Raw genomic sequence first — 14,544 nt, 5'->3', positions numbered from 1 at the left:
TGTAGTATACCTTTACTTTAAATCTTAAAACCTCGCCTCATTCTTATTCCGAAAAGATATAATTTTTCCTAACCCATTCTTATCTTCTAGAGATGATAGAGGAGCCGAGTTCATGAAGATATTAATTATAATCTCTCGCGAGGTCTTCAAAGGAGCGATTTCAAACATGTTATATTTAAGGAATTATGTGTCTCATTTGTGATAGATACATAATTTATATGAATTGAATTGGGTGTTGGGCCGGGCCGGATAGATAGTGGAGAATATCAGCTATAATAACTGCTTTGCTGACATAAATACCCGTAGACGTTAGTTAAGAATTTCCCTTTACTGTAAATGTGCATGAAGACCAAAGACCATACTATTATTTGTTTGGCTAATTCTGTACATAAAAATAGCTATGCTTGAAGTCTCTTCTCACCAAGTATCATTGCAAGAGCAATTCCCGTGGGCGAACCGGTGGAACCGAACCCGGTCCCTCACCACAATCTCTCTCCCGTAGACCGCCGAGACGGCCTTCATGAACGCGTGGCAATCACCACAAGACCGAAGGTTCTTCACGATCCTGACCGTCGATCCCGGCTCGGTCCTCGCTAGCCCATAGGCAAGAGCGAGCTTCTCGCTATGTCGGCTCAGCTGCGAAGCCTTTCTTCCATCACCATAACCATCATCCTCGTCGAGAAGAGCCTCCGATATCACCGGGCGATACGCTCCCTCGTTCTTGACCCTCTCCGCCACCTCATCGAGCTTCCGGTAGATGAGGCCCGCCTCGGGATGGGCCGACCCGCCCGCCACGAACTCGTGGACCCGACCCGCGACCTCGACCCGGCTCGTCCCCGCGGGCTTGGCCAGCCCGAGGTCGCTCATCCGCCGCCGGGCCCGCGCCTTCTCGGCCCATTTCCCCGACGACGCGTACACGTTCCCGATCAGGACAAGGCTCCCGGGGTCCGGGTCGAGATCGTGATCCGGATCTTCTTCGAGGCGTCTCATAAGGCGCTCGGCACGGCCCGTGTCGCCGCGGGCCTTGCTGGCCCACACCAAGCTCCTCCACAATGCCCTGAGTAAATTAATAGATCCGGGTCTTTATGTTGCATTCACTTAATAATAGATTTTTTTTCTAAGCCAAAACTAATTAAAAATTAAACGAAATTAATGTTCAATTATAAATTGGTTTTATGGTTAAAGAGTTAATCTAAATTAATGATTTGTAAAATATTTAGATTTGTTTTAAATTAGTGAAATAGTAAAAATACTAAGTTTTAGATTTTTTTTTTTTAGCACTATAAATTGCTTACATAAATAGTCGTTTATTCTAATGACAATGTCAAATTCGTTTTAAGGTGGTAATTTTAACATGGCTATTTTGTATAATTTTTTTAATATACATTTACCTGTCGGGCTCAACGGGCATTCTTGCGACGAACTCCTCGGCCTCGTCCAACCGCCCGGATCGAGCCAAGAGGTCAACGACCCGGCCGTAATGCTGAATCACCGGCCGGACCCCGAACCGCTCCGTCATGGTATCCACGTACTCCCGCGCCTCGTCGGCCCCACAACACGCCGAGAGGACAGCTGTCATCGTCGCGGCATCCGGGCCCACGCCGAGCCCGATCATCCGGTCAAAAAGCCCGAGAGCTTCCCGGGACCTCCCGTGGCTCGCCAGGCCCGATATCATCGCCGTCCATGCAAACTTGTTCTCCTCGAGACCGGATTCGGATTCGGATTCGAAGACCCGCTCGGCGCTCTCGAGGCACCCGCATTTGGCGTACATGTCGATCAGAGCGGTGGCGACGCGGCGGCTCGGCCGGCCACCGGCGATCGAGACGGAGGCGCGGTGGACTCTCTCGCCGGCGCTGAGAGCACCGGCCTCGGCGCAGGCTTTGAGGACCGACACGGCCGTGGCCTCGTTGGGCTCGACTCCGCCGAGCCGGACCATCTCGTCGAACGTCGCGACGGCATCGGCCGGCCGTCCGTCGTCGGCGAGCCCGGCGATCATGGCCGTCCACGACACGACGTCTCGTTGCGGCATTTTGTCGAACACCTGGCGGGCGAGGTGGGAGTGGCCGGACTTGGAGTACATCGTGATGAGCGCGTGGGAGACGTACCGGTCGGAGGCGAGGCCGGACTTGAGGGCGAGCGCGTGGAGCTGGCGGCCCGGCGCGTGGGCGCGTAGGCGGGAGCATGATTTGAGGAGGGGAGGGAGGGAGAATTTGTCGGCGGGTTGCGCGGCGGAGAGGAAGAGGCGGAGGGCGGCGCGTGGGTCGGGGCCGAGGGCGTAGGCGCGGAGCATGGTGTTGAGGTGGAATGAGGAGGGCGCGTGGAGGGAGTCGAGGATGAGGCGCGCGTGGGAAAGGTCGCCGCCGGGAGATAGGGCGGAGAATGTGAAGACCTTTGAGAGGTCATTGTTGGGTTTGGTGTGTGTGTTTGGAGACTTGATAATTTGGGCGTGAAGTTGGAGAGCTTGACACATGGTCGTTATCTCCATTCTGCATCTTTTCTAGTTGTTGCCATTCTCTTCCCTTAAAGAAAAAAGAAAAAAAGAAAAAAAGAAAAACATGAATTGTTTAGAGATTTTAGATAAGTGTAACATTCATATAAGTTATTGCTAACAAGTATATATGCATATTTAAAATCAAATGAATTTTGATAATAAGAGCGAATATACAACTATAATTATGAAATTCTCAATATAAATTAACTTGATGATCTCAAGATAAATGGGAATATTCGAATGTTTCGATGAAATTCGAGGAAAGCGTTGATGAAGTTCAGGCACGTGCCCGATTTTGATATTGAAATACCAATATTGAATATAAATATCGATCACAATAACCTATTGCTGACCATAAAAAATACACTTTTGTAATCGATTGGTAATTTCGATTAACAAAGACTAGTTGACCTCAAGGTAATCTCAACTTATATTTTTCATAGTATACACGAAGAAACACTGAGATAGACATTCTAACATATCATTGATACATACAAACAATACAACCGAACAAGACGTCGAAGAAAACCATGAAAGAAATATCCAGAATTTTGAATTGTGCATGCATGTTGTAGCTCCCACGCCAACATTAAATGTGATCCCAATGGTAAACAACATGAATTAAATGAAAACGCACACAAAAAACCCCGATAAGCAAGAAAAATATATGGGAAACATTCGCTCATAAATAACATGTAATGACAACATTGTATCAAGAGATTCAAGACACATCCAATCAAAGCATGAACTCGTAAACAAAATCTCCAACCTCAAGTACATCCAGAAGCTCTGAATATGTCTCACTAACCAACTTTTCGTTGTCTTTTCCAACCTCCAACATTCAGCTTATACGTACATTAGTCATCCTCGGCAAAGACGACCTCACAAATTGAATTCATCTCTGATGCGAACAAACATTATGGAGTCGTCAACGTGTACATACCAACCTAAGAGAAGGAGAAAAAAAAATATATAACATAGAAAATGGATTAAAAAAATGAGGCAAGGAGACGACTAATAAAAACAAAACAAAAAAGCTTCACTAATGTCATAATTTTAAGTCATCATATTATAACCCTCAAAACACTTAATTTGGGTGATACTGTTTTCTTTATGCGAGGTCTTGTTTTTGTGTGACCGAGTAAGTTTGATATAAAAAAATGTCGAAATGTCTTTATCGTTGAAGATATATATTTTTTTTTGGAGTACTTTGCGCTTAAGTTATAAATGTAATCAAATGTACCCTATATATGTGAATGTAAAAAAAAAAATAGTAAAAAAAATGAGGACGTTATAATTTGAATTTACCTCTTGACGATTGTTATGTAAAACATAACAATACTAATCACGGCATTATAGAATTATATGTATATCTTCTTTTTCTATTACTTCAATACTGTGAAAATTGCATGTGACACGAAAACATTATTTTCAATTTTTAAATAATTATTTTTTGTGATACTTATATAACTTTTTTTTATTAAAATTTTATTTGTCATGTGGGTTTTATTTAACTTTGTTTAGTTTTATAATAAAAGAATAAAATTTACAACTTAAAAAAAAAAAACTATTTTTGAAATTTTGTAACAAAAATTAACCAAATAAGTCACCGAAACTCTAAAACTTTCTAAATAGTCAACCTTTTATAAATTTTTTATAAATAGCCACCTCAACTTATTTACGGCATTAAAAAATATCCAAAAACATTCTTGCATATTTTGAGTTTTTTTTTTTTTTATTTTGAGTGTCGTAAATAAGTTGATGTGATTATTTACAAAAAATTGATTATTATATAAAACGCTATAACTCAAATGACTATATAGCTAAAAGACACATTTTGTAATCGTGCCAGAATTTTTTTTTTTGGGACGAATTTTGGGTTCTAATCGAGTTTCTTATTTAATAAAACGACTGTCGTATTTTGGGTCTCAGTTTTCAATCACGAGTATATGATAAATCATCGTCGTCTATTACCCGCTTAACAGTTGCCACAACCCGCGTCTCTCTCCTTTTCCTTTCTGTCCTTTTTCTCAAACCTTTCGACCAAATCTATCGTCTCTCACAACAGACTCTTCCTTCAATCTCATTCTTCTCCGGTGAGTGCTTTAACTTCAGATCTTCCTTTTCGCAAGGGGAAAAAATGACCTCTGAATCACGAATTAGTGTATAATTTTGATGGTGTTATTGCGAAATTTAATGATATTTAGAAGCTTAGTTGCGTCGAAATTACGATTCAGATCCAAAAAAATAAAAATATATTCATTATGTTTGTATTACGCTGGGTATTCTAGCTCACCGAATTCGGTTGTTTGTTTTTTTTTGTTTTGGTTCTCAGAGCTCTGTGATCTGCGAAGGGAAGGTAAAAGAAATGGTTAAGGAAACAGCTTTTTATGAAATATTGGGTGTCAGTGTTGATGCCTCTGCAGCTGAAATAAAGAAGGCTTACTATGTCAAGGTAATTGGGAAGTAATAAAGTAAAATCACTCTTATATATGTATCTCTGTTTATGGATCTTGAATCTGGGGTTTCAATGCAAGTGGTATGTATTTAAGTTTCTGAAAATTATAATAAATACTTGTACTTACAAACTTAATTTTAACAAATCCTGAATGTGTGACAACAAGGTTTTACAAATTACCCCATAGTTAAGTTAGTCCTTCCTTGCTAATTTTTATGATACTATTCATGAAGTTGAGTATTTTTTTTAGGGAAAAAAATTATGGATTGGAACAGAGACTTCATTTGTTACCTTTTTTCTCCCTAAAGTGATAAATTCTCTGCTGTTTTCCTTTTTTTCCAACTGTTTTAGCTATTCAAACAGTTTGATTGAGTGCTTCTTTTATTGGGTCTGTGGAAAAAAGAAATCTTTAGATGCTTGAATGGGAATATATGTTCTTTCGTTAGCTGTGGAAATGTTCTGTATTTATCATGACTTTTGATCTATGAGTCTACGAAACTCGACACCTAATTATTGTATAGTCGGACATTTTTTCTCTCATGTGAAAGAGGCGTTACACTTTGTGTTGATTTTTCTAGTTGGGCTATAGGAAGTTTGGGAAGGACTTATATAAGTGGCGATTTAGACTTAGTAATATATCTTTAATCTATGTACTGGTATGATACAACCCTTTGGGTAGAACTCATCCCCAAAAGCTAGCTATTAGGGAGAGGGTGCCCAAGAGGTTATAAACCCACATGCCAAGCCCATACTTTAGCAATGTGGGACTCTCACATGTCAATCCCATACTTAACAATGTGAGAGTCAACTAGGATCGTAACAATACCCCACGCTTGAAGAACCAACGTCCTCGTTGGTCACGGCCATGTTGGTCACGGCCACGTTGGTCACGGTTGGCACCCCCTTTGGATCCAAGCCACCACTCCGTGGGCCACCACTCCATGGGCCACCACTCCGAGTGTTGGAACCAAGATGGGACCCGCTCTGATACCAATTGATACAACCCTTTGGGTAGAACTCATCCCCAAAAGCTAGCTATTAGGGAGAGGGTGCCCAAGAGGTTATAAACCCACATGCCAAGCCCATACTTTAGCAATGTGGGACTCTCACATGTCAATCCCATACTTAACAATGTGAGAGTCAACTAGGATCGTAACATGGTATTGGTTTTTACAAGTTGGTTTAGATATATTTCTTTTGAGCTTTTACATTGATGGCTGGGTCGTCTCAACTTGCATTTTGGCTCTGTATCTTCTTTCCAGGCAAGGATAGTTCATCCAGATAAAAATCCTGGAGACCCGAAAGCAGCTCAAAATTTCCAGGTATGTTGATACATGTCAAACGATTCATATGTTAAAAAGATTGCATTTATTTAATCTTATCAAACTTCAGAACTGGAAATATTCTAGATAGGAACTTTGATGCTAAGAAGAAGATCTGATGTATAACTATACACAACATTGATGCTAAGAAAAGATCTGATATATTACTATACACAGCCTTGTCAAAAATTGAAAAAGAAAATTTTACACCTCGTTTTGTAATAATATATTAATAGTCTTAGGCACTCATTTGGCTCGATTTTATTTTTTCTTCTTATAGGCACTTGGTGAAGCATATCAAGTTTTGAGCGACCCTCAGAAGCGTGAAGCATATGACAAAAATGGAAAGGCAGGAATTTCGCAGTAAGTTTATGAGCAGACAAATGATTTTACTCGCTGCGTATGCCTATTAATTGTTTGATTTGTTGAAATATACACGCGCGCACACACACACACACACACACAGGCTATGTTGCAAGAGTATCCTACAAGTATAGAAACAAATAAACGATATATATTCTTATCCCTAGTGGATAGGAATCTGATCTGAATATAATCCCTAGAAAATAGGAAAATAATCTAATCCTTAACAGTCAGGACGACAATACAGTATTCAGAATAAGTACATAGATGGAGATTTCACAATATCTGAAAACTGAGTAGAAATTTATGGAGCCACTGCTACAGCTTTTAGCTGCTCAAGGATAACTTCTTGCATTACAATATGGTTGAGTGTCACAAAAAAGTCTTCTTCCTAAAGCCTTGAACTTGATTGTATCAACTTGATAGGGAGGCTATGGTGGATCCTTCAGCCGTGTTTGGAATGCTTTTCGGAAGCGAATTATTCGATGAGTACGTGGGTCAACTTGCTCTAGCAACTTTGGCATCCATCGATAGTGAGGAGGAATCTCAGGACCCAGAAGTCCGTAAAGTCACAGTTCATGAGAAATTAAGGGTATAGCTCGGGCTTCACTGACAATGACAATATAAGCTTTTCAATGACCAACATCTATAATTGCCATCTCATTTTTGTTTTGTTTTGCGCAGGGATTTCAAAAGGAAAGAGAAGAAAAGCTTATAACGCTTCTGAAAGATCGCCTCCAACCATTTGTGGATGGCCGTACAGATGAATTTGAGACCAGGGCAACGTCAGAGGCGCGTCGTCTCTCAACTGCCGGTAAGAATTTCGTTGAAATTGCATGTGAAATGCTTTCTTTGTGTTCTCAAGAAGTCTTGAAGAAATATTTGTTTTTCGATGGATTTCAGAAAGAACTTTGGAAACAACTAGATAGGTCCGTGGTAAGCACCTCCGACCACACCGGAAAGGTTGTGGGATCGAATCAATTAAAAAGAAAGTGGACACAAGTATTTTGGGCAAACGGCATCGTATTTGTGCCATTAATATATGTATTTTATACAAAAAGTTAATTCAAATGTGTTCTGGTGGTTGTATTATGATATATATATATATATATATATATATATATATATATATATATATTTTGGTGGATTAACCCATGATTGAATTTTATCATCAGCTTTTGGTGAGGCTATGCTTCATACTATCGGCTACATTTACACTAGGAAAGCCGCGAAAGAACTAGGAAAGGACAAGCGGCTCATGAAAGTTCCGTTTTTTGCCGAGTGGGTTCGTGATAAAGGACACCAGATCAAGTCTCAAGTCATGGCAGCTTCAGGTGAGTCAACAAATATATATGTGTGTATAAAAAAAAAAAAAAACTGATCAAACTCTATTTGGTGAAAATAGTATTTATGGATTTCTCAAACTTCAGATTCCAACCTGATCCGGCTCGCTATTTTCCCCGTCTTTTAGGTGCCGTGTCGTTGATTCAGCTTCAGATGGATTTGAAGAAGATGGACGAAGAAAATAAAGAGGAGAACATTGAGAAAGCCATGGAAGATAAGAAGGACGTCATGCTCAATTCCCTGTGGCAGATTAATGTGGTCGATATCGAGTCAACTCTCTCCCATGTCTGTCAAGCTGTGAGTCACATATCTCTTCGGCTTCATGATTTAATATATGTATAAACAGTCTCTGATACTTCAATACAGCCATAGATTATTGATGAAATTTCCATTACATTATCGGGAAACTCATTATCTGTTGCTCTGTAAAGGTCCTTAAAGAGCCTCAAGTTTCTAAGGACATTTTGAAGCTTCGAGCCAAAGCACTGAAAAAGCTCGGGATGATTTTCCAAGTAAGTCTCGGCTTAATTTTTGTCTACCTCTTATCTTTAGCCAAAAAAAAAAAATCCTAAAATTCTAAAGTGAATCATCTCACTTTTCAGGGCGCCAAAGCTCCTTACAGCAGAGAGAACAGCTTGCGCCATGAAGATGACATTAAAATTGAGGGTCCTTCATCGTCATAGATGGTGGGTTCTCTTTTTTATTTAATTATTATTATTATTATAGTTTTTTTTTTTTGGTATTGTTTTTGTATATTGTGTCGGCTATTGTTGTATTGGCTTAGCATTTTTCACGAGTTATTCCTGCGTGACATGACATTGTAGTGTTTCTTTTTTCTAGTGTTGATCACACAAGTTACACATTACACAGTAAACTCAAGTCGTGTACAATAAAGAGAGTCGGATATTGAGTTCGATTTATATTTTATATTTATATTTTTTTGATGATTATCAGAAATACGAAAAGGTTTAGAATGCTAGATGATAGAGGCATAAACTGCAGAGAATTGACAAGGCTTTTGGGTATGATAAAAATTGAAATGTGCTCTTGCTCAAAGGCTATAAGTTTGGGGTTCAAGCTGCCTAGATTATTTGTATTAAAAAAAATCCCTCTAATGAAAAAAAAAAAGAGATGATCACGATCATGCTGAACCAAAGTGTTCTTTTTTCTCCAAAGGAATCTACCAACGAATTTGTAGTATTGAAGGAAAATGAGCTTTGTAAAGAGCCGTTGAAGGTGGTGCAATACTAGTTGATTGACTTCCAAGTAAATTTGTTCCTAAAAATTATTTCTCTATGTTTATAGCCTTGTAGTAGGGCTGTATAACATTATTATAAAATTCAAATGGTAAATTCCTAAGAAGTTTTCGCGAAATACAAAGCTATGACGCATATGTCATATGAATAGTTTATGAGTTAAAGCTGGTCCTACACCTACACATTATACCCTAGGCCCTAGCCATGAAATATTACAGATGCGTGATATTCAAATTGTTCAATCGTTGCAAGTGCCAGGGAAAGAAAAAAGAGAAAAAGAAAAAAAAAATCATTCAAATATGAGCAAATGGAATGCGTCTCAAGTTTCATTGGATTATCTAAAGACACTTTATTGAATTGAAACTCATAGTCATCAAATAATTCTTAAACTATGCAGATAAGAACTAAAGTTATTCTCAAAGTGAATGCATGCCATATAACTAGGGCAAATGCTTTCAGGGGATAACCTTTTTAAATATGTCACGCAATAGTCGTGAGACAAATAACAAACTTACCATTCGATATGGCTACTCTATGACATCTTTTTTACAAAGTGGAGTTTTTATTTTTTGTTATTTTATTATTATTATTATTATTATTAGAGAAAATAGCGGCATAAATACCTAATGTTTTCGTGGTGTTACACTTATATACTCATTGTTTAAAATTGATGGGAGAAATACCTAATGTCAAGTATTTGTGTCTCCGTTGATACCAGGGTCGTCAATTTGGATGTCAAAACACGTGTAAGACTGAGAAGTGTTAAGATTTTGAAAAATAATGTTTTCGGTAATAAAATGTTGGATTTTATATAATATTTTGAATAAAAAACGTAAAATAAATATAAATGAGATAAATAAAACATAAAACAAAAACTGACCCAAATGAAAACATAAAAGAAATCCCGGTAGCCCCAAAATCGAAATCCCTAGTTTTAGAGCGCCAAAACAATAACGAAAATCAAAACTGACCCAAACGAACGAAAACACAGATTCGCCATGGAAGTAGAAGAGTTCGAACAGTTGACTGAGCAAGAAGCGGAGGAGGCGGGATTCGAAATTCATGAGTCAGAGTACGAAGACGACAGAGATGACGAAGAAACATCTCTTCCACAGCAATGGTGGTCTGTCGTAAATGACATTTGCAATGAGGCTACAGTCGGTGATGACGACTCTGATGGAGTTGGCGATGAGAGTGACCTCGACAGCATCTGTAGTGACGACGAAGACCAAAGCAGGAGGAGGACCAAGAGAGAGTACAACCCACGCAGAAATCCCACTGATTTCAGATTCAAATTGGGTATGGAATTCCCTTCTATTGAGCACTTAAGAGAAGTACTTAGAGAAGAATTTATAAAGGGTGATCGAGAATTTTATTACGTGTTTAATGACAAGAGTAGACTAAGAGCAAAATGCAAGAGTCTTGGTTGCCAGTGGGTTTTATATGCAAAGGTCAATGGTGCGGACAAGAAGGCAGTGAGAGTGAACACATTGGTGGATACGCATAACTGTGGCATAGTTTTTGACAATAAGCATGTCACTAGTCGGTGGTTGTCCAAGTATTTTTTAGAGCAATTCAGGCTGAATCCGACCATGGATTACAGTTGCTTCAAGGAGATGGTTGCATCATCTAAGTTCAGCAACGTGTCTCGGAGTGCATTCTACAGGGCTAGGAATATGGCTAGAGAAATGCTTGAGGGATCTGTGAAAGACCAATTTGCTGTGCTGGAGGATTATTGTAGGCAGTTGACAAGCAATAACGCAGGTATGTTTTATGACGTTGTTTAATAATAGGTATGGATAAGAGGTTTTGGTGTATTGGTGAATGAACATAACTGATTTTAGGTGTATTTGAATTTGGTTTTGGTGTAATTGAATTTGGTTATGGTATATTTGAATTGGTGTCTTGGTGAATGACCAATTTATGCAGGTACCACGGCTCTATTAAAGACTTCTCTTATTGATGGTAAGAGAGTCTTTGAGAGAGTATACACATGCTTAAAAGCATGTAAAGACGGGTTCAATAAGGGGTGCAGACATGTGCTTGGTTTTGATGTGCCGTTTTGAAAGTAAAAGAAATGAAGTTCAGAAATGGGTACATCCTGTTGGTCATAGGATTATGAAAATCATTGAGACTTATAAACGAACTGCAAAGCATTGTCAATCAACTGCAGCTGGTAATGCTAAATTCCAGGTATGTTGGTCACATTGAGATTATGTGCTTGTTTCATTTCTAATTACTGTAGAGTCTAATATGAAAATCAATTATATGTAGGTCACATTTATGGGATCTGAAAGCTTTGTTGTCGACTTGAGATCCAAGGTATGTACATGTCGCCTCTATCAATTGACGGGAATCCCTTGTCCACATGCGTTGACAAGTATTTGGTCTTCTGGTTTGGACCCGATGAACTATATTGATGACTGGTACAAGAAAGAGGCATATATTGCTTCCTACTCTGGAATAATCGAGCCAATGACGAGTCCAGATAAATGGCCACAACCAGGTTTGAACCCTATACTTCCACCACTTGAACAAACTCTGCCTGGACGTCCAAAAAAGAAAAGAAACCGACACAATGATGAACCACCTCCTGGATTTGAGCCAACAAAGCATAGTAGAAAAGGTCAACTCAATCACTGCAGCAACTGCAAACAAGTTGGGCACTCGAAGAGATCATGTTCCAATCAAGCAGTGGTTCAAGTATATTCTTCATTCAGACTCTATTCATTTCTTTATGCTCTATAATATGTTCTATAATCTTATTTTATAGGAGTCAGTCCCAAGAAAAAGAGGAAGGCCAGCAAAAGCTAACCCGACAAGTGAGACAGTCAAAAGAAGTGAAAGAAGGAAGAGACAACAAGAAAGGAATGCAGCTGGATCATCACAGCAAGCCACCTAAAGGACAAAAACTGGATTATTATGAAGCCTTTTGTGGGATTATTATGAAGTCTTTTGTGGGATTATTATGTAGTCTTTTGTGGGATTATTATGTAGTCTTTTGTGGCAGTATTATGTAGTCTTTTGTGGCAGTAGCAGTGACAAATTCAATGGTTCACTAGCAAATGTTATCAGTGACACATTAAGTGATTTAGTGTTCAAATTATTAGTGACAAATTCAGTGGTGCAGTGTTCAAATTCAGTGTCAAATTATCAGCCATTATCAGTGTCAAATTATCAGCCATTATCAGTGTTCATTATCAGTGTTCATTCAGCTATTCAGTGTTCATTATGTTCATTCACTGGAACACCAATTTAAATACACCAATAAGCTGCAAAATACAAGCTGCAAAATTCATTCATTCAAGCTGCAAAATACAAGCTGCAAAATACCAGCCACCAAGACATCAATACAAACCAAATTCAAGTACACCAATAAGCTGCAAAATACAAGCTGCAAAATTCATTCATTCATTCATTCAAGCTGCAAAATACAAGCTGCAAAATACCAGCCACCAAGACATCAATACAAACCAAATTCAAGTACACCAATAAGTTGCAAAATACAAGATATTACAGTCACCAAAACACCAATTCAAATACACCAAGAAGCTGCAAAAAAACAACCTATTACAGTCACCAAAACCACATAATACTTTCACCAAGACAAACCTATCAACAACATAACAGATAAAGCTATCATCACAAGGACAAAAATAACAAAAACAGATCTCCAATGGAAGCTGCGACATTTACTCATACGTTTCACTGATTCTTCTTCTTCATTCGCCATCCTGTATTTCCCAATCTCAAATTCCAATTGATTTAATCTTCTCAGCAATCCTGGTATCACTTGCTTTGATCTCTCACACATTTCTGGGTCTATCCACTCCCAAACAGAGCACGCACCCTCATTCTACAAGTAGGAACACGAAAACAAATTTTAAATAACAATTCCAGCTGCTGGAGTAACAAAAATTAAAGAACACAGACCTTACCTTTCCCTTGTAGCAGCTAACAAACCTTCTCCCGGGATTCAAATCAGTCCACGACGTCTTCTCGACCACAGCTACGCCACAAAAACACCTTCGGACCCGGGACTGCGAATCCTTGCTCTTCGTTTGCCACCGTCGATTCATATTGCAACTACTCTTTTCAAAACACGAGTTCGCATCTTCCATTATTCAGAAGAAGAAGAAGAAGAAGAAGAAGAAGAAGAAGAAGAAGAAGAAGAAGAAGAAGAAGAAGAAGAAGATTGACGATTTTGGCGCTCTAAAACTAGGGATTTCGATTTTGGGGCTACCGGGATTTCTTCTATGTTTTCATTTGGGTCAGTTTTTGTTTTATGTTTTATTTATCTCATTTATATTTATTTTACGTTTTTTATTCAAAATATTATATAAAATCCAACATTTTATTACCGAAAACATTATTTTTCAAATCTTAACACTTCTCAGTCTTACACGTGTTTTAACATCCAAATTGACGACCCTGGTATCAACGGAGACACAAATACTTGACATTAGGTATTTCTCCCATCAATTTTAAACAATGAGTATATAAGTGTAACACCACGAAAACATTAGGTATTTATGCCGCTATTTTCTCTTATTATTATTATTATTACTATTTTTTACAAAGCCCACTCATTTAACCAATAACAGTGATACAGAATGAGCGTTCTGTATTTTGTAAAATGTGCATAATTAATTACACTTGTTTTGAATTAAATTAATTACTATTTAATCCAATAAAATTTTAGAAAAATTAGTCGAACTAAGCCACTTGAAACGTTGACATTGCAATATAGCCAACGTTTCGTCCAAGTTTCTATTCTAGCAAAAAATGATGACTTGGCTTAAACAAGTACGGAGTTAATTACTATATTATCCTCTACTAGAATTTGGCTAACAAAACTTGTAACTAACGTTTCATCAGCCAAATTTTGCATTTAATACACGTGATCTACTGTTTCATTTTAAAAAAAAAAGATTTATTCGGCATCCTTCAAATATACACGTTATTCATCCTATTGAATGATTTATTTTAGTTTATTTTAGTCCTATTGAATATTTTTTTGTTATCATTAATGTTGCCACTTTTACACGCATGTGATTAAATGAATTAATCAATGTTTATTTTGTTTCCTATATTATATTAATTCTGGTTAAACATTCAAATTTGAATGAACTCGTGATGACGTTGTTGATTTTTAAAATCAATTATTATATCTTTTTCCTACATTATTTCATAAACGATTTTCCTTTTAAGTATTCAAATTTAAATCCAAACGTGTAAATTTTCCCTCAAATGTTGGCTAATGTTTTTTAGTTTATTTTTAGTCCTATTGAGTCAAACGTTGGCTATTGA

At 38.1% G+C, this 14,544-nt stretch overlaps 3 protein-coding genes across 3 annotated transcripts; 2 read left to right on the top strand and 1 right to left on the bottom strand.

Annotated features, from left to right (window-relative positions):
* Positions 1-236: 236 nt before the first annotated feature.
* LOC149387327 (pentatricopeptide repeat-containing protein At5g66520-like) lies at positions 237-2,608 on the bottom strand. The gene is made up of 2 exons (XM_089621844.1): positions 1,392-2,608; positions 237-1,057 (listed from the first exon to the last, which is right to left on the bottom strand). Exons 1-2 carry the CDS (start codon positions 2,483-2,485, stop codon positions 418-420), a joined length of 1,734 nt encoding a protein of 577 aa, XP_089477970.1. The 5' UTR covers positions 2,486-2,608; the 3' UTR covers positions 237-417.
* Positions 2,609-4,464: 1,856 nt separating this feature from the next.
* LOC149387326 (DNAJ heat shock N-terminal domain-containing protein) lies at positions 4,465-8,925 on the top strand. Its single transcript, XM_089623531.1, has 10 exons — positions 4,465-4,587; positions 4,827-4,946; positions 6,212-6,271; positions 6,552-6,634; positions 7,061-7,226; positions 7,319-7,448; positions 7,810-7,968; positions 8,106-8,275; positions 8,410-8,490; positions 8,581-8,925. The coding sequence occupies exons 2-10, from the start codon at positions 4,860-4,862 to the stop codon at positions 8,659-8,661; spliced, it is 1,017 nt and encodes a 338-aa protein (XP_089479657.1). The 5' UTR covers positions 4,465-4,587; positions 4,827-4,859; the 3' UTR covers positions 8,662-8,925.
* A 1,307-nt stretch (positions 8,926-10,232) lies between these two features.
* LOC149387325 (uncharacterized) lies at positions 10,233-12,136 on the top strand. The gene is made up of 5 exons (XM_089622121.1): positions 10,233-10,998; positions 11,164-11,199; positions 11,270-11,427; positions 11,509-11,937; positions 12,011-12,136. The coding sequence occupies exons 1-5, from the start codon at positions 10,233-10,235 to the stop codon at positions 12,134-12,136; spliced, it is 1,515 nt and encodes a 504-aa protein (XP_089478247.1).
* Positions 12,137-14,544: the final 2,408 nt, after the last annotated feature.

Source organism: Urtica dioica, chromosome 8 (genome assembly GCF_054948205.1).
Source record: "Urtica dioica subsp. dioica isolate 48M chromosome 8, U.dioica_male_clone48M_v1_H2, whole genome shotgun sequence".
Taxonomy (NCBI): Eukaryota; Viridiplantae; Streptophyta; class Magnoliopsida; order Rosales; family Urticaceae; genus Urtica; species Urtica dioica.
This window is presented reverse-complemented; position numbering and strand designations above follow the sequence as displayed.